The 23,231-nt window shown below is 36.2% G+C and overlaps 1 protein-coding gene across 1 annotated transcript in view; it reads left to right on the forward strand.

The window, feature by feature from the left end:
* SCFD2 (sec1 family domain containing 2) overlaps window positions 1-23,231 on the forward strand; it is a 454,457-nt gene that overhangs the window by 72,429 nt on the left and 358,797 nt on the right. Inside the window, exon 4 of the mRNA XM_074229435.1 lies at window positions 20,130-20,305. Coding sequence (XP_074085536.1) covers window positions 20,130-20,305 — 176 coding nt within the window. The remainder of the gene's footprint in view (window positions 1-20,129; window positions 20,306-23,231) is intronic.

Genomic DNA, 23,231 nt, shown 5'->3' on the forward strand with positions numbered 1-23,231 from the left:
CCAGGGCCGGTGCTCTATCCACTGCACCACCTAGCCGCCCCTTCAGTAATCTTTTGATGATGCTATAAGGTCAAATAAAGGGCAAAGGAGCAACAAATGGTAGTCATAATAACTAGGTTCATTAACAATAACGAAGTGTGTTCACAAAGCAGTGTAAAAGAGCTGTCATTTAAATGAGCTATCGGATGGCAGCACGAAATCAGCATTTCCCAGAAATTCCTTCCCCCCAAAATTCCAAAAGCCATCAAATTATGACTTTAGCCAAAATTTAGAGGGGCAAAACCCACGGAAAGACTGAGAGATCCATATTCCCAGTCTAAGAGAACTCAGAAATTCCACATGAAATTTCACCAGGACTTGGGGTTGGAAAAAAGCTGCAGCCATGGCCTCATCGCAACCCAGTGCAGCCTTGCCCAGGGATCACTGACAACAGCTTGAAGGAGCCATGAGAGAACTTTGCTACACCAGAATGAATGTGGAGTGAGGAACACTGGCCACAGAACCTGCAGCTAGAATTAGGGGAAACCAACCTGCACCTCCAGAGCACAGCCCATAGACGGTAAGGGGGTCAGGGGAGACTGCAGAAATCTCTCTGCTGTCCCTGGGGCAGGACTCTGCTGTTTTCCCACACTCCAGGTTGCAGTTTGGCCTTGCATACTAAGATAGCAGGGCTCCTCCTCACAGCTCCAGGGCAGAGGGGAGTGCCTATGGTCATCTACATATCAAAGCACAGGCAAGAGAGCATATGCCCTTGGAGGATTAAAGGTCCCAGTGGGGTGTACCAAAAAAAACCCCAAAGTTGGTGTCACAATAATACTCAAAAGCTCAAGAAGTACCCCCAAACCAGGTATAGGCTGGAGAAATGTGTAAACAGAATAAAAAGAGGAACACCATTGAGAAATACATTGTCTGTGATCCCAAGAAGGATCAAAATAATTCAATCTGAAGATGAGGAAGTACAAGCTCCTGCACCTAAAGTCTCTATAAAAAATGGAAGTTGGGCTCAGGCTATAACAGAGCTCAAAAAAGATTTTGAAAATCAAGTAAGGGAGACAGAAGAAAAAATTGGGAAAAGAAATGAGAGAGCTTCAGGAAAAACATGAAAAAGAAGTCAGCAGCATAGTCAAGGAGATCCAAAAAAATGCTAAACAAAATAACACGTTAAAAAACAGCATAGGTCAAATGGATAAAACAGTTAAAAAGTTATTGAGGGGGCGGCTAGGTGGTGCAGTGGGTAAAGCACCAGCCCTGGAGTCAGGGGTACCTGGGTTCAAATCCGGTCCCAGTCAGTTAATAAGTACCTAGTTGTGTGGCCTTGGGGAAGCCACTTAACCTCATTTGTCTTGCAAAAACCTATTGAAGAGAAGACTGCTTTAAAAGAAGATTTGGCCAGATGGAAAAGGAGATAAGAAAGCTCTCTGAGGAAGACACATCCTTCAGATGTAGAATGGACCTAAAGGAAGCTGATGACTTTATGAGAAGTCAAGACACAATAGTTCAACACAAAAAGAATGAAAAATTAGAAGAAAAAGTGAAACATCTCATTGAAAAAATAACTGATCTGGAAAACAGATTCAGTAAAGATAACTTAAAAGTTTTTGGTATACCTAAATGTCATGATTAGGAAAAGATCCTTGACTTCATTTTTAAAGAATTCCTTCAGAAAAATTTCCCTGATATCCTCGAAGCAGAGGGCAAAATAGAAATTGAGAGAATCCACAGATCTCCCCCAGAAAGCGATTAAAAAAAAAACACCCCCCCCCAAGAATATTATTGCCAAGTTTCCAAACTCCCAAGTTGAATAGCCAGAAAGACACAATTCAAATATTGTGGAGCACACAGGACTTAGCAGCAACTACATTAAGGGTTTGTAGGGCTTGGAATATAATATTCCAGAAGGCCAAAAGAGTTTGGAATGCAACCAAGAATGAACTATCCATCAAAACTGAACATCCTTTTTCAGGGGAAAAGATGAACTTTCAATGAACCAGGGGAATTTCAAATGTGAAGCATAGAGAGAGTGGACAAGAAGGGTAAATTATGAAGGATTTAATGATGGTGAACGGCATGTATTCCTGCATGGAAAGATGATACTGATAATACTGAAACTTCTCATTTAATAGAGCAGGTAGAAGGAACTTTTATAGATAAAGCACAGGAGAGAGAGCTGAATCTGAAGATATAATATATTGTAAAAATGGAGTTAATGGCTAAAATGGAAATGCACTGGGAGTAAGAGAAAGGAGAGGTGGAATAGCCTAAGATATTTCATATAAAAGATCTTTTTTTCCCCTTTTTACAGTGAGCTTTTGCAATGATATGGGAGGGGGGAAGGTGAGGGGGAATGAGGTAACCTTTACTCTCATCATAAATGGCTCAGAGAAGAAACAGCATACACACTCAATAGATTACAGATATCTAGAGTAAAAAGGAGAGAAGGGTGAAAGGGGGAACGGGGGGATGTGGGTGCTAGAGGAGAAGGTAGATCATAGGAGAGAGCAGTCAGATATAATCCATTTCCTTTTTTTACTTCTTACAAGGGACTGGGATTGGATGACTTGTCTGGGACCATGGGGCTGGGTGGTTGCTGGGTCTCAGGAGTGGTATGTGAGCTCGGGGCCTCTTGGTCCCAGTGCTGGTGATCAGTTTGCTGTGCTACTCAGCTACCCTACAGCATATTTTGGAAGAGGGATAGAGTAAAAGGAGAGAGAAAATAAAATGTATGGTAGTGGAGATGAATGGATGGAGGGATTTATGATCAGTAACAGCAACAGTGCAAAAATGTGGAACTAACTTTTATGATGGACTTATGAAGAATGTGATCCACCTGAGACAGAGCTGATGGTATCAGAACACAGACTGATATTTTTTTTTCTTTCCTTTACTTCATTTCTCATGAGGGTCTATATTTTTTTGGGGGAGGGGGTATTATGTTTACTCTTAAATAAGAATATTTTAGTAATGTATAAAAAAAATCACTGGTACAAAAATATTCAATGCAGCTCCATTTGTGGTGGCAAAGAATTGAAAATTAATGTAAATGTCCTTCAGTTGGGGAATGGCTTAACAAAATGTGGTATGTGTGTATATATGTAGTATATATAAATATGGTTTGTGTGTGTGTGTGTGTGTGTGTGTGTGTGTGTGTGTGTGATGGAACACTATTGTTCTATTAGAAGCCAGAAGGGATGGAAATTCAGGGAAGCCTTGGAAAGGTGCTGAGCAAGATGATCAGAACTAAAAAGAACATTGTGCACCACAGCAGCAACAAGGGGGTGATGACCAACCTTGACTGACTTGCTCATTCCATTAGTGCAACAATCAGGCGCAATACTTTATTTTTCTTCCTTAGGCATATGATATCTCTCTCATCACATTCAACTTAGATCAGTGTATACCATGGAAACAATGTAAAGGCTAACACACTGCCTTCTGCCTTCTGTGGGGGCATAGGGGGAGGGAAGCAAGATTATGGGAAAAATTATAAAAAAAATTAAAAATAAAATTAAAAAATTAAAAATAAATGAGTTATCATTTTCCTTATGGCCAGAAAAGGAGTTGGACCTGTGATATACAAAGAGGACATATGCCATTGATTCACTGCCCACGTGTCAAGAGATCAAGGGGAAGACCAATAACATGATGGGTGCATGTCTTGGGAAGGATTGTTAAGATGACATGAATGAGAGTACTATAGGTTGAGAGGGGCTGAATGAATTGTGATCAGTAATGACTGGTTTGTGTACATACATTGATGAAATCACAGAGACATTAGGCTGAGGTATTTGCAGATGATTTGATGGCTCTGAAATTCAAATAAGGCCATAGTAGAAGAATAGAGATGCCTTCTGTGTATATATCAGCTAGCCCCTGGAGGTAGAGAGGGTCTGCAGAAAGAAGGAATAGTCTAAATGTGACTTTTATTATTTTTCTCTTTGGTCAAGGGTTATAGTTAACCAATAGATATAGAATTTATCTACATTGTTTGAGCATGGATTTTATTAGCCAGGGTCCTGAGATTGTATTCAGGTTTTTATTGACCAACTGTCTAGTATAGGGCTTTTCTTATGGTACTTAATTTTCCTGTTTTCTGGTACTTGACTGGTATTTATTTTGCCCATTAGATATTGAGGAAATATTAGTTTTCAAAAAAGAGTCATGATGCACCAAGAGGAGAGCTTCAAGTCACAGGTGCCATCCCAGAGGGAATGTTCTGGATTGTACACCAGGAGTATGATGGGTTATTATTTTCTTTCTAACTTAAAGGTTAAAATTTAAAGGTTTTTTTTTCTTTTTTGTTACATTTCTAATGTGATGGAAGAAAAATATAACAGTTTACAACTTGTGCACAAACTACTTTTCTGAAGCTTATTGGTTAGTTGTACTTCAAAGAGGACTCAAATGACATTACTAGGTTAGGGTCTTATAGTGAATCCAACTGTGACTGATCAGACCAATATGAGCTCAGGATGCTCTCCTACAGGTCAGGCACAAATAGTGTATAGTTCTGAACATCTGGGGTGGGTACTCTAAACTTGCACATCTCCCATTTCCTTTGAGCTACTTCACTTCTACTTTGCTCAAAGAGCACAGAACCTTCTCTGACTAGGCCACACCATGCTGGGCAGTCCTGTGCCAGTGTCTCCCATGAAGCATAATCTGGAGCATACGCATTTCATTAAATGACAGCTTTAAGGCTCATGATTGGAAATTTGGCATATGTTTATGGGCCAAATAAATAAAAAGAGATTGGAACTATTATGTCATTATTGAATCTTATCTCTTCTTGCCCAAACCCCTCTTCCCCAAATGATATTTGTTTCCTTGGGTGGTGGTGGTGTTTAATGCAAATTTATGTGGAAGACAGAGGACTGGGAATTTGAGCCATAGGATCATTGTAGTGAATTTAAAGACAAAAGAATGTTCCATCTGGAATAATATTATAGGATGATTTATTTTTATCTCTGTGGAACTGGCTAAGAAAGATATGAAGAAAATAGTTTAAAGTGTCTTTTATAGTTTTAGTTTCTTTTTTTTTTTTTTTTTGGTGAGGCAATTGGAGCTAAGTGACTTGATCAGCATCATAGTTAAAATTAGTGTCAAATGACTGGATCAGATTTGAACTCAAGTCCTCCTTATTCCAAGACCAGTACTCTGTGCACTGCACCACCCAGCTGCCCCAGTTTTAGTTATTTATTTTTAAAAAAAAAATTTTTTTAAATTTAAGGCAATGGGGTTAAGTGGCTTGTCCAGGGTCACATAACTAGGCAATTATTAGTACTCTATCCACTGCACCACCCAGCTGCTCATGTTTTGGTTATTTCTCTAATGCATATCCATGACTTTGGCTCTTCATCCCAACTGGCATGTTATGTCATATTCCCTGCCTTCTCCTCTATTCCTCTTAAATATTGGTTCTGTGAGTAAATTTAAATTTACTGTTTTTTTTTCCTCAGGTTGTGGCAAAATTAGATTATGTGTCACCGTTTTGTCCTATATATAGCTCACTTTCCTTGCAATTCTTCCTTTTTATATCTTGTTACTAGATTGAATGAGACTGATCAGTGTTGAAAAACAGACCAATGTAGTAGAGATGCTTGGGCTTTAGTAATGCATAATTAAAATAAAACTAGAAGCGTATTTTGACTAACACCTTTGATACTTTCTGTAATAGAGTTTAGAGATAATTGCCTTCTTCCCCCCCTTTTTTTTGCTAAACTTAAGTTTTTGTTGGAATCAAATGTTTTATTTTGCCTTTAGTCATAAGCAAAAATTCAAACATTCAATGAATTCCTTATGAAACTGTACTTTTAAAATGTCTGGCACTGATTAAATTTATAAGTTACAGTATTTTTGAAAAAAAAAGTTAACAGAAGTGTGTTGATTTTCTAAGAGTATCTCAATGAGCAATAAAATATGATTTATGTTCTAAGATATCCCAACAAGTCTACTGCACAGATATTTTTAAAATTAGCCTCATTGTTAAGTATCTTTGCCCCTTCTAACTACTTACATTGGTCCCAATATGAATCTGTTCTTGCATATTTAAGAATGAAGAATAATGTGAAGAAAGTAAATATGAATTATAATGCTGTGAATCTAGGATAACTGGACTCTGGAAATAAAGAACTTATATGAAATATAATAGATTAAATGGCAGGTTGACCCCAAATCTGTTCATATGGAATAATGTAGCCCTTCTGAATCATTGAGGGAAATTATGATAATACATTTTAATCAGTATAGAGTGTTTTTCTCCTCATGTTTAAAATACTTAATACTAGGCCTTCTCTATTTCAATAGAGATATTTTTAATTAAAGCTTTTCTCATATTATTTCCTTTTTATTTTGTGAATCAGTAATTTCTCCCTCCTCTTACCCTTTGTTTGTCTTCCTTAGTGAACCTAACATTTTCCAAATTATAAATTTGATTTTTACCAGAAATAGTAAAATTGTTAACAATGCTTATAGGCTTTGACCTTTATGTGTCACCATTTTGTCCTATATATATAGCTCACTTTCCTTGCAATTCTTCCTTTTTATGTCTTGTTACTAGATTGAATGAGACTGATCAGTGTTATAAATATAAATAGTGAAATCTTAAGTGCTAGATGTTTTCTTTTCAGGAAAAATGGTCACTTCAACTTTTTTTTGGGGGGGGGTGCATTTAAAAATAAAGTAAAATGTGAGGCGTTGACTTTTTTTCTTTGCAAAACTTTTCCTCTCTATTTCCTTCAATGGAAATAATACAAAGCTATAGACGATTTTGTTTATAGACTATAGGATAGTAATTTGGAGGAATGAATAGGAAGAATAATGCCATTGTAATTCTTATTCACAGGTGTGATTATGTCCAGCTCCTGCTTGAAAATTTTCCTTGGCTTCTTCTTGCTTTTAGCAGAGAAAATAAACTCTTAAGGGTGGTTTTTAAGACCCTCCAAAGTCTGGCTCCAGCTCACCTTTCAAGGCTTATTTCACATTTTTCCGTTTCTATTTTTTTCTTCTAATTTTTTAAAAAATATTTCTTCCAATTGCATGTAAAGACAATTTTCTACATTCATTTTTGAAAGATTTCTGATAGCAAGTAATCTTATATAGGTTATTGCATGTACAACAATGTTAAACATATTTCTGTATTAGTTATGTTGTGAAAGAAGAATCTGAACAAAAGGGAAGCAACCATGAGAAGGAAAAAAAATAAAGCAAATTTTAAAAAGTGAAAATAATATGCTTTGTTCTGCAGGCATACTCCTGTTTTTTCTCTGAATGTGGATGGTATTTTCCATCATGAGTCTTTTGGAATTGTCTTTGATCACTGTATTGCTGAAAAGAACTATATCTATCATAGCTGACCATTGCATAATGTTGCTGTTACTGTGTACAGTGTTCTCCTGGTTCTGCTCACTTCACTCAGCATGAGTTCATGTCAAGTCTTTCCAAGTTTTCTTGAAATCTGCCTGCTCATGATTTCTTACAGAACAATAATACTCCATAACAATCATATACCACAACTTGTTCAACCATTCCCTAGTTGAAGGGCATCACCTCAATTTCCAATTCTTTGCCACTTCAAAAAAAGCTGCTATTTTTTTTGTATATATAGTTCCTCCCCCCCTTTTTAAAAATGATTTCTTAGGGATCTTATTTTGGGATAAGAGTTCTTTGGGATACTAACATAATATAATATAATAATGTTATTGCTAGATCATACTTTATTGCTTATTGGGCATAGTTCCAAATTGCTCTCCAAAATGATTAGATTAGTTCACAATTCCACCAACAGTGCATTAATATCCTGGTTTTCCCACACTCCTTCCAATATTTATCATTTTCCTTTTCTGTCATATTAACCACACCTTATTCCATTTCATACACTTTACATATTGCTGATGGCTTCTACTTGTATGCATTTTTATGCATTCATTATAACTTGCCCTGAAGGCAGAAATTAATTCAGTGCTAAAAGTATAGAGATTATCTTTAAGATAAGGAAGAACAAGTTTTACTCTGGACCAAGGACTAAGTAGAAGAGGAATGTGCTCTTTTGTTTTATATATACACAGTGTTTCCTCATTGTGCCCTGATTCTCTTTCCCCTTCATTAAGTCACTCTTGATATATAAGAAATTGAATTTGTGTTTCCCAGTTTTTTCTTGTGGCCTTTTCTAATTCCTCTTCTTTCCTCTTCTTGTATCACCAATGATATAAGATTTTCAGTTTGTTTTCCCTATTCTTTATGACCTTTTCTAATTCTCCTAGCAGCTAATGTTTTTGTGTGTGTGTGTGTGTTATGTGTCAAAAAATCTCAGTTCTGTTTTAAGTTTAGGTAGTTTAAAACTGATATTTATCGGGGCCGCTAGGTGGCGCAGTGGATAGAGCACCTGCCTTGGAGTCAGGAGTACCTGAGTTCAAATTTGCCCTCAGACACTTAATAATTACCTAGCTGTGTGGCCTTGGGCAAGCCACTTAACCCCATTTGCCTTGCAAAGCAAAAACCAAGAAAACTAAAAAAACAAAAACCCAAACCAAAAAACCCTGATATTTATCAAAAATTGTACTTATCTTGCATCTGTTTACATGTATACATGAATCTGATTGAATGTTAGCTCCTTGAGGGCTGAAACTGTTTCATTTTGTCCTTGTATCCTTAGTATCTACTAGCTTACCTAGGTCATACATAAATTCTTTAGTTACTTGGTAGATGGACTTTGTAGGAGCAAATTTCCATCTATTTTATAATGGTCAAAAAACATGGGAAGAATGCTACCAGATAGAATCGTACTCCTAAAGTGTGGGTTAGCTTAATTCTACTTAATGTTCCTTTTGACAGCAGAAATTCCCTTTTAACTCAGATTGGGAATAGCAAGGAAGTGTTTGTCTGTGGAACCCATTTATTCTCAACCAGTTTAGATTAATCTGTACCTCAATTTACAGAATTTTTTGTTGGGTTTGTAGATTTGTCTCAAGATCTAATCATCAACTGACTTGCATTTTTGATTAAGCCCAAAGTCACATATTTTTGGTGTGTGGTTTTACATTTCCCTAAGCATAGTCTATATCACCTTTAGGAGAATTGTTTATTTTCTTCTCCGTGCCCCAAGTATGGCAGGAGTGGCATTTTGTTCTGTAGTAAAATAAAAACTGACAGCATTGGTTTATGATTGATTTTTTTTATAATAAAAACTTAGTTCCAAAGTTTCCTTCCTTTTACTTTTTTTGGACAGTGGGGTGCAGTTCTACTGGAGATGTAAAAAACTATTACAATGTATAATATTTGAAAGATATCTCAAAAAAATCTCCCCTGTATTTATGATGTTATAAAACTGGTCTTCAGTTCTCAGCAACAACCATTTTAAATCAAACTTTCTCAGAGATTGACATCATATGGCTCAGAAGAACCTCTTTGACAAAGATTCTCATCTTCTACAGGTGTTTTATCATTGGTCATTTATAAGTCTGCCATGATTCTCTAGCTTCAGGTTCACTATTTTTTCTTTCCCTTTGACCTTATTGAAGCTTTCAAAAAAGCACCTACTTGTTTTTCTTATAAAAATGTCTTAATGCTACCCCTTCCCCATTCTCTTCTGACTCCATGCAACTCACTGAATAGTATTGAGACTTTGGTTGTACTGGTCAGTGACAACAAACTGAAATAGAAAGGATGTGTAGCATTTTAACTTAGAAGACCACAAGTAAACATTATGTTGTGTTGAATTTTCATTTATTTTGTTAAAATTTGTGGTTAAATATTTGTTAAAATATTTCCCAATTAATTTTAATTTCATTCTGTCAACTGGGGAGTTTTAAGGCTACATTAAGGCCTCAAGTTGACATTTCTGGAACATAAGCATATCTTTGGATTATTAATCAAAAAACCTCAAAGCAAATTATTAAGGCAAGCAAGAGCCTCGTTATATACTTTGGTACTGCAGTCCTTTTGCAGTTTTATCAATATGAATATTTCCTCCAAGAGTCCAGATGGTGAACCGTATGCACAGTCTTTTTCAGTGAGATTCTTGTTCTTGTCCTACAGAGTGTGGCCTGGAGCCGTCGTCTGGGTCTCTTGACTTTGCCAGAATTCCAGTGGAATGTGAAGACTCTTCAACACTTATCTCTCTCACCTGCTACATGTTTGGCCCATATTCTTGTCTGACCTTTCATCTCTTGATGATGAAATCTTTTATTCCACATTTCGTCTATAATTGATAATTGATACTATGTTTCAGATCACTCACACCTACTTCTCCATTACCCTTTAAATGACCAGCAATTTTAATTCTTCAGAGACTGGAATAACCCATGACTCACAGTCATAAATGGCATCACTGGGAGAATATTGATGTTAAAAAGATGTGCCTGTGTTTCAGGAAGAAGCTTGGGGTTATAAAAACTATTGACAGTTTCCCAAAAGCAATCTGACTTGTCCTTCTCCAACTCAGTTCTGGGTATGGCATGTTGACCAGCTGAAGTGTCAGTTCCTCTAAAGATGACCTCTAAGTCATTGACCTATAGATATTAATAGCTAGTGAAACATAGTTGGAGCAATAATTAGGTACGATTAGTTAGACTTCAGTCTTTCTGTTTTTTTTTTTTTTTTTTACAAGGCATTGGGGTTATGTGGCTTGCCCAAGGCCACACAGCTAGGTAATTATTAACTGTCTGAGTCTGGATTTGAACTCAGGTACTCCTGACTCTAGGGCTGGTGCTCTATCCACTGCACCACCTAGCCACCCCTTTCTGTTTTCAAAGAATAGAAATGAGTTGTGCTTATTAGCATTAACTTGTAAATTTAGCTGGTCCTGGAGTTTTTCCCTTGGCAGTTCATTTTTGACTTGTTCACTGCTCATTTTTAAGATTTCATTATTTAGGTTATCTACTTCTTGATTTGTTAATTTGGATTTTTTATATTTTCACAAATCATTTTCACATTAAATATCAGTTTCATTGGCACATAACCATATGTAATAGTTTCTGATTATCTTTTTCTTCTTTAGATAAGCCATGATGGAGAAAACATTGGACTTGGTCAAAAGAGAATCTGGACTCAAATCCCATTTCATAAACTTAACATTTGTGTAACCTTGGGAAAATCCCTTAACCTTCCTGCACCTCAGTTTCTTCATCTGCAAAATGAGAGGAGGTTGTGCTCAATGACCTCTAAGGTGGCTTCTTGCTTTAAATTTATAATTATATCTGTGATTAACATACTTTCCTTTTTCTTATGTATTTATTTTGGCAATTTTGTTTCACGTTAAACTGGACTAATCTTTTTTTGTCAATTTAGACTTTTTTTGTTTTCTTTATTAATTTGATTGTCTTTGATATTCAGTGCTGTATAAATTGCTTTTATTTTTCTAACTTTTCTCCAATGCTTGCTTTGAGTTTATTAATTTATTGAGTTTTTTCATTTTAAAATTACCTATGCAATTTGTTAGTCTTCTCACTTATTTATCTTATGTGTTCAGGAATATTAATTTATTTATGAGGATTTAGTTTCATCCCATGGCTTTTACTATTTTTAGCTTTAACTTTTTGTGTGTGTGATATAGATTTTTAACTACTTTTTAAAGGAAGTCATTTTTATTTATTTAGATTATATATTTTGTTGATGTTTTATTATTATCATATTAAATTATGGTCTATAAATGTAATATTTAAGATTTCCTCCTCCATCCTTTTTAGTGCCCTGGAGCACTCTTTGCCAAAGAGAGTAGAGTGGGATCAGCCTTCTTTATATACCATGTGTCTGGGCATGGCATGAAGGGGATCACAATGACCCTAAATGATGTATAATCAATCAATTAGAGAGTTGGAAGATAACGTTTATCCCACTCTTTTCACAATAACCAACTTAGGTCTTGTCACTAACATAACTATATTCACCCTTCATCTATCATCACCTTCTACTTACCCTCTCCAACTCCTCCTACTAGAAGTTCCCAAAGTTTTTCTTTCTCTGCCAAGTATCCTACCCAGGGGACCATTATAATCATTTAAAAAAACATTTTTATAGATATCTTTTCCTTTTGCATCACCAAAATTTGACCTAGTACCTCCTAGAAAGCTATATTATACAACATTTTTAAAGAAAAAACAGAGAAAAAAATCAGCAAAAATATCAGCAGACTCAAAAAAAGTCTGAAAAAATAGATAGTGTTCCATACTTGTCCCTGCAATGGAGTAAGGCAGGACTGTCTTCTCATGTCTCTTTTGAGGTCCTGTTTGCTTTTCCTTATTCTGTAATGTTCACTTTCATTTTTTTTTGTGGTAGTTGTTCTTTCCATTTACATTGTTGTAGTTATTGTGTTGTTTTCTTGTGTCTACTTATTTTGTATCTGTTCTTTTAACTCCCCTCCATGGTTCTTTCTTTACCATATTCATCATATTCTCCTACTGTGAAAAAATATTCTTTTTTTTAATAAAAGAAAGATTTTATTTATTTTGAATTTTACATCCCCCCCATCTTGCTCCCTTTCCCCTTTACATTGTTTCCATGGTATATATTGATCTAAGTTGATGAGAGAGAAATCTTATCCTCAAGGAAGAAATATAAAGTATGAGTTAGCAAAATTACATAGTAAGATAACAGTTTTTTTAAAGTTTTTTTTGCAAGGAAAATTGGGTTAAGTGACTTGCCCAAGGCCACACAGCTAGGTAAAATTGTCCCTGGTTGTTGCACTGAAGGAATGAGCAAGTCTGTTAGGGTTGATCATCACTCCCATGTTGCTGTTAGGATGTACAATGTTCTTCTGGTTCTGCTCATCTCGCTCAGCATCAGTTCATGCAAATCTTTCTAGGCTTCCCTCAATTCCCATCCCTCCTGGTTACTAATTGAACAATAGTGTTCCATCACATACATATAACATAGTTTATTAAGCCATTTTCCAATTAATGAACATTCACTTAATTTCCAATTCTTTGCCACCTCAAACAGGGCTGCTATGAATATTTTTGTACAAGTGATGTTTTTACCCTTTTTATAAAAAAAATATTCTAATCCATTCATGTACCACAATAAGGTTACCCAATCCTCAATTGATGGGTATCTACTTAATTCCAGCTAACTCTTTGTGAGTAAGTTATAGAGTTGCTATTTTATCTTTGGAGGGAAATTTCCACAATGAGAATTTCTCATGCTAATGAAATCATGGGTTCAGATGCCATCCACTCACAGAAAAGTATTTTTTGTGGGGTGCAGATAGTCCTGTAGCTCTAAAATACAATGAACAGTGCCAAAATCCCTTCTGTGTAATAGGCAGTGTTTGAGAATTAAAGCAATTTCTTCTGTTTCATAGTGTAAACCTGCAGTAGAATGCTCAAAGACTATGCTTCTCAAAGGCAGGTTATTTTTTTTTTAATTTTAGAAAATTTTGGCTTTGTATCTTCAGATCCTAGCATTGTGCTTTGCAGGTAGTAAGTGCCATATCAATGTGAATTAAGAAAAAATATTATTGATTGTTTTGCATTTACATTAAAAAATTATAGATTATTTCACTTTTTGAGAGGGCTCTTGTAATAACAAGTTAAAGTTAAATAATATGATGACTTTATCTGAGAGCACACACATTTTCATATCTTCAGCACACTTACATACTTCTTTATTTAAAAAAAAAGAGCAGAAATCTATTTTCTCCCCCCCCCAACCCCAATTCCATGAAAAAAAAAAGATAAAAAATTTCTTTTTTTTTTTTAGGGTTTTTTTTTTTGCAAGGCAAATGGGGTTATGGCTTGCCCAAGGCCACACAGCTAGGTAATTATTAAGTGTCTGAGACCAGATTTGAACCCAGGTACTCTGGTGCTTTATCAGCTACGCCACCTAGCCGCCCCTTAAAAAATTTCTTTTAACAAATCTGCATAGTCAAACAAAAACAAATTTCTTCAATGGCAGTATACAAAAATATCTATGTCTTCTTTCTGCGTCCCCAAATGCATTTCCTCTTCACAACGGATAGCATATTTCATCATTGATCCTTTAGAATTATGAATAGTTACTGTTTTGATCATAGTAGTTACAGCTTTCAATTTTGTTTGTCCTTTACTTATAATGTTATTATTGTATTGTATCATGTAAATTATTTTCTTGCTCCTACCCATTTCATTCTTCATTTTTTAAAAGTCCTCAAAATTGTTCATTTTTAGAATATTGATGTTAGAATAGTGATTGTAAATTGTAAAAATTCTTCTGATTCTGTTCCCTTCACCATATATCAGTTTATATAAGGCTTTCTTTATCTTTTTGAAATCATCTATTACCTCATTTTTTACAACATGGGTACTCAGTCATCATAATATAATATATTATGTTATGATGTATCTATTATGCATTCACTGTTTCATGTGGTTTCATTGCCAATCATGACTGACTCCCAACAACAGCAAAAGAGCTCTTTTTTCTTTCTTGTGTTGCTATAAATTTTCATCTTTTGAAATTGTGCTGTTCAGTTGTATCAGACTCTCCATGACTGTATTTGAGGGTTTCTTGGCAAAGATACTAGAGTGGTTTGCCATTTTATTTGCAAGGCTGGTATAATTTTCCTACTGAAGTATCTTAAATCAGTCTTGCAACTAATTCAAATGATGAACTGAGGTTGAGCCTTAAGTACTTATTGGAGTATCTTGCCATAACTCCATTTTTCTAATGATTTTCTAACCACTCTGTAATGCTTAAAAAAAAAAATCCAAGTACCTTTATAAAGTCTCATTGGTCTTTTTGTCACCATTCTCTACCCCATTCTAATCTTTTACAAATAACTGGGAGAGTAGCTTAATTAAATCATTTTAATAAATAGAACTCCATTTTCTCTCTTTATTGAAATATCTTAGGTTTTCAGAAGAAAGCTAGTAATATTTAGGTAAAACACTATCATTGTAACTAATAACATTGATGGAGTATCAACATTTCTTGTGGCTGAAAGAGTATGCTTGAGTTAGGTTAGAGGACCTGAATTAAGATCTCAGTTAAAACATCCATTTAAACACCAGCAAGTCACTTAATCTTATTCAGCCTTTGTTTCCTTCTATCAAATCAAGTGGTTAGATTGATTACTTTCAGAATCCCTTCCAGCTTTAATTCTATGATCTGTAATCCTATTTTTGCCTTCATTTTGAGCTCATATTCTAACTTAAGCTTTGTTATGCCATAGAAGGTCAAATTGAGATGATTCTAATTGGTTTGGAAAAATTAATGTGTATTTAGCTTTGAGTCATCAGTTTATCTGGTTAGCATCCTTTTTTTGCCTGCATATTCCAGTTTGTTTGCTTTTTCAATGGAACTTTTCATTAAACCATTTCATAACTAAACAGTATACTGTATATGCAGTTTTCAAAATATGGGTTCCTTCTTCTGTCTAATCCACTTGTAATAAATCATCACAGATGTTACTGACAAACTACTCTTTATGTTAAGTCTGCTGCAATGGAGTCATCCCCGCCCCAAATCTTTATATGTATGTTTCCATTTAATAATTCCAAAAAAGCAAAGATACTTCTACTCACTTTTGTAGTCATCATCTCATGGGAATTGCAAATGAATAGAGCCAACATTGTGTCTGGCTTCGGTTTGTCAGCATTATAAAAAACATAAAGTATGATGAAATCCATTTATAATAATTGAAATCAGAAAACTATTTGCTTATCATGACTGACTCCCAACAACAGCAATAACAGCAACAAAGGTTTTTTTTTTCTTTCTTGTGTTGCTACAAATTTTCACTTTTTCAAACAGTATAATTCAGTTTATCAGACTCTTCATGGGTCCATTTGGGGTTTTCTTCGCGAAGATACTGGTTTTCCATTTTATTCACTGGCTTATTTTAAAGATGAAAAAACTGAGGAGTACAGGGTTAACTGACTTGGCCAGGCTTACATGTATACTAAGTTTCTGGGGTCAGAATTAAACTAGTTTGCCTGATTCGAGATCCTGTTCTCTATCCACTGCTTCACCTTGCTGCTCCAGTTAAACAGTGGATCTCATGAAAATTCAGTATAAAAAGACTAATTGTATTTAAAGGTACCTTGCAAAACCAACCTGAATTAACAGTTTTTAAACCACTATGTAAATATTTCTGATGATGTTAAAAGAAAAAAAAGAAGCATGAATGAATGAATGTTCTATCTGTTCTTCAATGCTCAGAGCTTGTGGTTCTGTTAGTAGATGTAGAATGTTAGAAATCTCTCATCAAGTTATGTATACCAATGGGACATTTGTCATCTTGTTGCTTAGTTGATTTGGGAAACTGAGTCTTTTCTTTGTGTTTTCATATTATACAAGATAGTCACATACTATTTTTTAAAAAAATAATGCCAATAATAACTTTTTAAAATAATTGCCTCAAGCGGTTTTTCTTTGCTTGAGTTATTTATTCACAAATCCATGGAAAAAGGGAAATAAGGACTGCTTTCATACCTCCTTGCTGCACAAGTGTTTTTATATGGATTTCTGTGTGTTTACTTTTTTGGATACCTCTATCCAAAAAGGCAAGAGAATATCATAGTAATAGTGAACAATTGCCAGAGTTGCTAATGAGGGTACTATTTAAATTTCTGTTATGAAAGATAAACATTTGTTTCCTTAATTAAGACTATATATCTGTATATGAAAGTGTTGACTATGTCTGGATCCTAGTAGTGAAATGAAAGTTAAGAGGCTGCTTGGTATAGTGGAAAGCAGTTAACCAGTAAGCATCATTAACCATCTGCTACAAGCTAGGCACTATGCTAAGACCTAGGATACAAAGATAAATAAAGACAAACAATCCTCCCTTCAGTGAGCTCATATTCTAATGATGGTGTTTATAGAATCAAACAGCATAGACCTATACCAAGTAAATATCAAAAAATTTGAGTTATTGGATGAGTAGTCAAATAACTAGGGAAACCTTAAGAAAACCTTCTTGGAAGAGGTCACATATGAGCTATACTTTTAAGACAGCTTGGTATTTTAAGAGAGAGGTGAAGAGGCACTACATTTCAGTTAAGAGAGGCAGTACCTGCAAGGAAATGAGGAAGGGAGATGGATGCCATGTACAGAGGTTACAAAACTGACTAGCATGGATGGCGCATAGAATGTATGAAGGGAAGGAATGTGCTGCCATCCTGGAAAGATAGGTTTGAACCAAAGACTTTAAATACAAAACTAGGGGATTTGCACTTGCTCTAGAGTTGATGGGGGCTACTGGAACTTTTTGATCGGGTAAGAAGTATTTAGGAATATTGTTTTGGCAGCTGTATAGAGAGGAGACATTTTATACAGAGAGACCAATTAAGAGGCTATTACAATAGTCTAAGAGTAATAGTCTAAGAGTCAAAAGTGATGGAGCATCTGTCTGAATGAAGAGAAAAAGATGAATGCAAAGATGTGTAGAGGTAGTGCTGGAGAAGGGAGATTCTTAGACAGCAAAGAAATAAAATTAGTAGGACTTAAAGAAATTAAAACTATTCCCTGGGAGGTCAAAAACTCAAGTTTAAATACTTTCACCACATAATAAAAAGACAGTACTCATTTGAAAAGACCCTGTTAGGAAAGGTTGAAGACACAGGGAAAAAGGGATGGCAGAGAATGAGATGGATAGATAGTGTTTTGGAAACAATGAACATGAACTTGGACAGACTTTGAGAGATGGAGGAGAGAAGGACTTGATATGCTATGGTACATAGGGTCAAGAAGAATCAGACACAATTGAACAACAATAAACTAATGTGGGGAATGATGGAGAGAGTAGAATAGAGGATGATTCCTATGTTGTGAACTTGGGTAACTGATAGGATGGTGCTAATATAGACAGCAGTTGGGAAAATACACGTTTTTTGGGGAAAACTAGTGAGTTCTTTTGGGGAACATGTAATTTTGATATGCCTATTGTCGTCCAGCTGAAATGTTGAAGAGGCACTTGGTGATACAAGTACTAAATCTCAAAAGGGAGAGAGAATTGGGCCAATAGTCATTTTCAGAGGGACCACTAGGAAGACCTGTATTCTAGTTTGGGCCTTGCTATTTATTTAATTAGCTATCTATTTATATATTTATTTTTAGGTTTTTGCAAGGCAAATGGGGTTAAGTGGCTTTCCCAAGGCCACACAGCTAGGTAAGTATTAAATGCCTGAGGCCAGAGTTGAACTCAGGTACTCCTGACTTCAGGGCCAGTGCTCTATCCACTGCGCCACCTAGCTGTCCCAGGGCTTTGCTATTTAAAAGCAATATGACATTAGGCAAATTCCTTGAATTTTCTAGGTTCGGCTTCCTTCTTTGTAAAATTGCTCAACTTTTTTCTTTGCTCTAAGGAAAGATAAAAATTATGATGGACAAGGCATATTGAGAAAAATTGTGATATATAAGTGTTAAGGCATCAGTTTCTTTCTTTCTTTTTTTTTTTCTTGCAAGGCAATGGGGTTAAGTGGCTTGCCTAAGACCACGGCTAGGTAATTATTAAGTGTCTGAGGCTGTATTTGAGCTCAGGTACTCCTGACTCCAAGGCCAGTGCTCTATCCACTGTGCCACCTAGCCACCCCCATGGCATCAGTTTCTTTAAAAGAACTCTTCACTTACTATAGACTAAAGCTATTATTGCACTAATATAGAGTGATTTCTGATATAGAAATTCCCTATACTGATAAAGATCAGAAAATTGTCTCTAACTTGGTTCCTTAAAAGACTTGCCTAGGTACAGTGAGATGTTACGTGATCAAATTTTGGTCACATAGTTAATATGTATTATGGGTACGTCTTGAACTAGATCATCTAACTCCAAGGCTATCTCCCTATCAATCATGCCATATCACCTTTCAAGGAATAATAAATTCTACCTGTATATATGTTTGTGTGTGTGTGTGTGTGTGTGTGTGTGAAAGGTTCACTGATTACCTTTATTTTGGTGAATTTTTTTGCCTTCTTTAATCTAGATTAAGATGAAAGGACCATATATTTTAAATTGGAAGATCATCTTCATCTTATCCAACTCTTTCATTTTAGAGATGAGAACACTGAGTCTCAAAGAGGTTAAAAGACTTGAGAATTTAAAGAAGACCTAACTTCTGGGCAGTTGCAGCTTAAAGAATGTAGTTTGGCAGAAGGAGAGAGGGGAAGCTATCTCAGGCCTCTGGAATGTTATAGGCAGATAGTTGTAGATGGAATTAGAGGCAAGGAAGGAATAAACACTATATAAAGCTTTTCTGTACAATAACCAGTACATATAAGCTCTTCAATAAATATTAATATGATGATTGTTACACCAAATGTGATATGTCATCAGGGCTGATAAACTTCTTGTTTCCCATTTCCATTGAAATCTTTCAACATTCTAGACCTGTTAGCCACTTACTTTCAAGGAAGAAATGCAGTTAAAATTCAAGAAAAAGACTTTCAGTTAGAAGACCTAGGTTTCAGTTTTAGTTCTGCCTCTTTTTAATTGCCTGACCGAGGACAAATCACTTCATCTCTCTGGACCTGAGTTCACTTACCTGCAAAATGGGGAAAATAATAATTGTACTATTATACGTTTGTTTTAAGGAAAGCCCTTTGTGAACCGTGAAGTGCAACTATAAATGTGAATTCTTGTTCCAAAATGAAACTCTTCCCTTTCATCATCAACATTTTTTCTTTTGACTTCATAGTAACAATTGTTTTAAAGAAAGTTTGATGCTTTTATTTTACTCATTCTACAGTTATGTCCCTCAATGCCTTTCCCTTAAACCCTGAACCCCTTTTCTAGCAAAGGAGAATGAAGCAAAACTGACCAATGTAGTTGGCATACCTGCCCAAGTCTGTTACTCTGGGGACATATGACCTCTATATTAAATGTATGTCCTTCCATCCCTTCCAAGTTCAGTTGCCATGTTCTTTTATTTTTGTTATTGTCATCATTTTATATAGGGTTCTCTGCATCAAGTCATACAAGTCTTTCCAACTTTCTCTGAATGTCTTATAGTTGAATAGAGGCTCTGACCAAAGATCTTCTCTCCTGTTGTATGTTTGACTTGCCTATCACATTGTTCTCTGTCCATTGACCATGAAATGGTATTTATATCAATGTTTGTAAATATTTTTAATTTACTGAGAATTCATTCAAAATTTTGACTGGACCACTAAAGGAAGAGTATATTGAGAAAACTGTTGTTTTTTTTTCTCACCTCTAGGACGAGTTACTCCTGGGCAGCTCACTTCTTATATCCAGCTTTTCAAGAGAAACTTCAGAGCCTTAGAGAGTCACTGTGGTCTCCTACAACTTGGGCTGGCCACAGTACAGACTTTGAAACATCCCTTCTCTGCCAAGTGGGATAACTTCCTGGCTTTTGAAAGATTGCTTCTCCAGGTAAATTGCTATTTGAGTTTATCAGAATATTAACAATTGAAGTTTTGGAATAATTTTCTAATTACCATGTTTTAAAAATAAAATAGCACTTGATATTGGTTGTATTAACAGATTACTCTGGAATTTTATCATTATTATAACTTAAAAGCTTTTTTCTTCAAATCTTTTTCTCCCCTTGTCCCTCTGATCTCTTCATTTCTCCTCTTCTACTTCCCAGAAAAAAACAAAGTTTCAAGTTGAAATTTTGTTTCCATACTTTTTTTTGATAATCTTTCCTTTTGGCATCTATAGATATTGAAGATCTTCATTGACATAAGACTGTATTTCATATCTCCTTATATACACATTTCTTCTACATGCATCTTTGTAGGTGAAAATGTAGGGGAGTTTTGATGTATGGAGTAGGGGACAAAAGATGCTCATAGAAGATGGGCTCTATTTTATTACTAAATCAGAATGAAATCACAACTTCTGAAAGAGATGGAGTTAGAGGAAGCTAGAGGACTTGAAGAAGAAAAGATAAATTTTAGAGTGGTCACTGAGAGTACCAAAGAAGAAAATAAGTCAAGGAAGAAAAATTTTACTATACCATATAGTTATGAGGAGCCAATTGAAATTAAGTTATTTGGATCTGTGACAGACAGTTGACACTTTGGGATTTTTTTCCTCCTGTGTCATTCAGAGTCATAAGAATATGAGCAGAGGCAATAACAGAGAACAAAATATAGCTGAATAGACCAACTGCAGGATCAAGAAGAAAGTGATGGGGTGTCTTGGTGGTGCACTGGATAGAGCACTGGCGGTGGATTCTCTCCATTTCTATTTTGCCTTCTGCTTCTAGAATATCAGGGCAATTTTCCTTTAGTTATTCTTTGAAAATGATGTCAAGGCTCTTTTCCTGATCATGACTTTCAGGTATTCCAATAATTTTTAAATTATCTTTCCTAAGTCTGTTTTCCATATCAGTTGTTTTTTCAATGAGATATTTCACATTTTCTTCTAACTTTTCATTTTTTTGTTTTTGAAGTATTGATTCCTGATTTCATTAATCTCCCTGAATTCTATTCTTTGTCTGAAGGATTTGTTCTCCTCAGAGAGTTTTGTTATCTTTTTTTTCCATCTGGCCAATTTTGCTTTTTAAAGCATTCTTCTCCTCAATAACTTTTTTGAACTGTTTTATCCATTTGACCTAAGCTGGTTTTTAGCATGCTATTTTCTTCAGCATTTTTTTGGATTTCCTTGACTAAGCTGCTGACTTCATTTTCATGTTTTTCCTGCATCTCTCTCCTTTCTTTTCCCAGTTTTTCTTCCAACTCCCTCATTTTATTTTCAAAGTCTTTTTTGAGCTCTGTCATAGATTGAACCCAATTTCTGTTTTTCTTGGAGTCTTTAGATGCAGGAGCTTGTGTTTCCTCATCTTCAGACTGAGTATTTTGATCCTTCTTGGGCTCATTTGTAAAATATTTCTCAATGGTGTTCCTCTTTTTTTCTCTGCTTGCCCATTTTCTCAGCCTTAGCCTGTTTTGGGGGTGCTTCCTGAGCTTTTGGGACATTCCCACAAGGGTCTCAGTATGTGAGGCTCTGTCCTCCCTCCTGATCTGTGAATGACCATAAGCACCCCCCTCTGCCACGGGGCTGAGGTGGGGGGGGCCCTGCTGTTCTGTGGGGGGGCGTAGACTGGGATCAGGATCTGAATGTGGTCAGAGCCCCAGATTCCTGTTCCAGGGGCAGAGGACAGAGCTCGGCAGTCTCTCTCTCTTCACTCCCCTCCCTCAGCTCAATGGGCTCATGCCCTGGGGGCTCCTGCTTACCAGCTGCATCACCCTGCTTCTGTTTCCTGGATCTGTGCTGTTCTGGCCAAGCTGCTTGCTGTGTGCTCTGAGGCCTGGGCCCCATGTGCTTGTTCTGGGAGAGGCCCCCCGCTGGTCCCCCAATTTGTGCCCGGTGCTCCCCGGGGTGCAGCTCAGGAAACTCCCCTGCCTCTGTGAGCTGCAGCTTCCAGCGCCCTGGGGCTGCCTCCGGGAGGCTGAAGTTCTTTCGCTGTGGCGGGCCACCCCTCTTGCAGGCTGCCCCTCTTAGCCCCGGGAGCAGAGCCTTTCTGCTCTTTTCCAAGTTACCTTGAGTGGGAGAACTGCCTCACTGGGTCCCTCTGTGGGTTCTGTCTTTCAAAGATTTGGTTAGAGTCCTTAGCTTATGAGTTTTATGAGAGAGCACCTAAGACATGATCCTTTCTTGTCGCCATCTTGGCTCCACCCCCTTAACCCCATTTTTTTTTCAAAAATCCAAAAAAGAAAAAAGTTTACAAAGGTTCTATTTGACTCCACATGGCAGAACTTAGATCAGTGGATAGAAGTTGGAAGGGAGGTAGTTTTAGGCCTAATAAAGGAGGGGGGGAAAAACTCAACTTCCTATCATTAGAGCTATTTTCCTTGGGAGGTAGTGAGTTACCCCAATTAGATGTCATCCTACAAGATGTTGACTTCTTGGGGTTCCCATGAAGAAATTCTGGCTCTTGCCTGTGTTAGATTTGGGGGCTTCTGAAGGTCCTTCCAACTTTGATTCTGGAACATCACTTATAGAACCACTTGGAAGCAAATCTATACAGAGAGATTTCATCCAAGGTTGTTAGGACATTTTCACACTTCTTTTAATCCCTGGAAACACTAAGATGATGATTTGACCTGCAGCTCTGTCTCTGCCTGTGAATATGATTCATTTTGGGTACTGTCTTCTCCACTAAATATCTACTACCTTAAGCTGCCTGAGTCCCAGTATTCATGAGAAGTGAAAAAGAGAAAACAGGAACCGAGCAGCATCCTAGTAGACATTTAGACATTTGAGATCTGCTTTTCATTATAATTGTACCCTCCTGCAGATAGCACTGTGTTCTTGGTTGTTCCTGTAACTTTGTGAGTCACTAGAGGAG

This window comes from Macrotis lagotis, chromosome 3 (genome assembly GCF_037893015.1).
Source record: "Macrotis lagotis isolate mMagLag1 chromosome 3, bilby.v1.9.chrom.fasta, whole genome shotgun sequence".
NCBI classification, from domain to species: domain Eukaryota; kingdom Metazoa; phylum Chordata; class Mammalia; order Peramelemorphia; family Peramelidae; genus Macrotis; species Macrotis lagotis.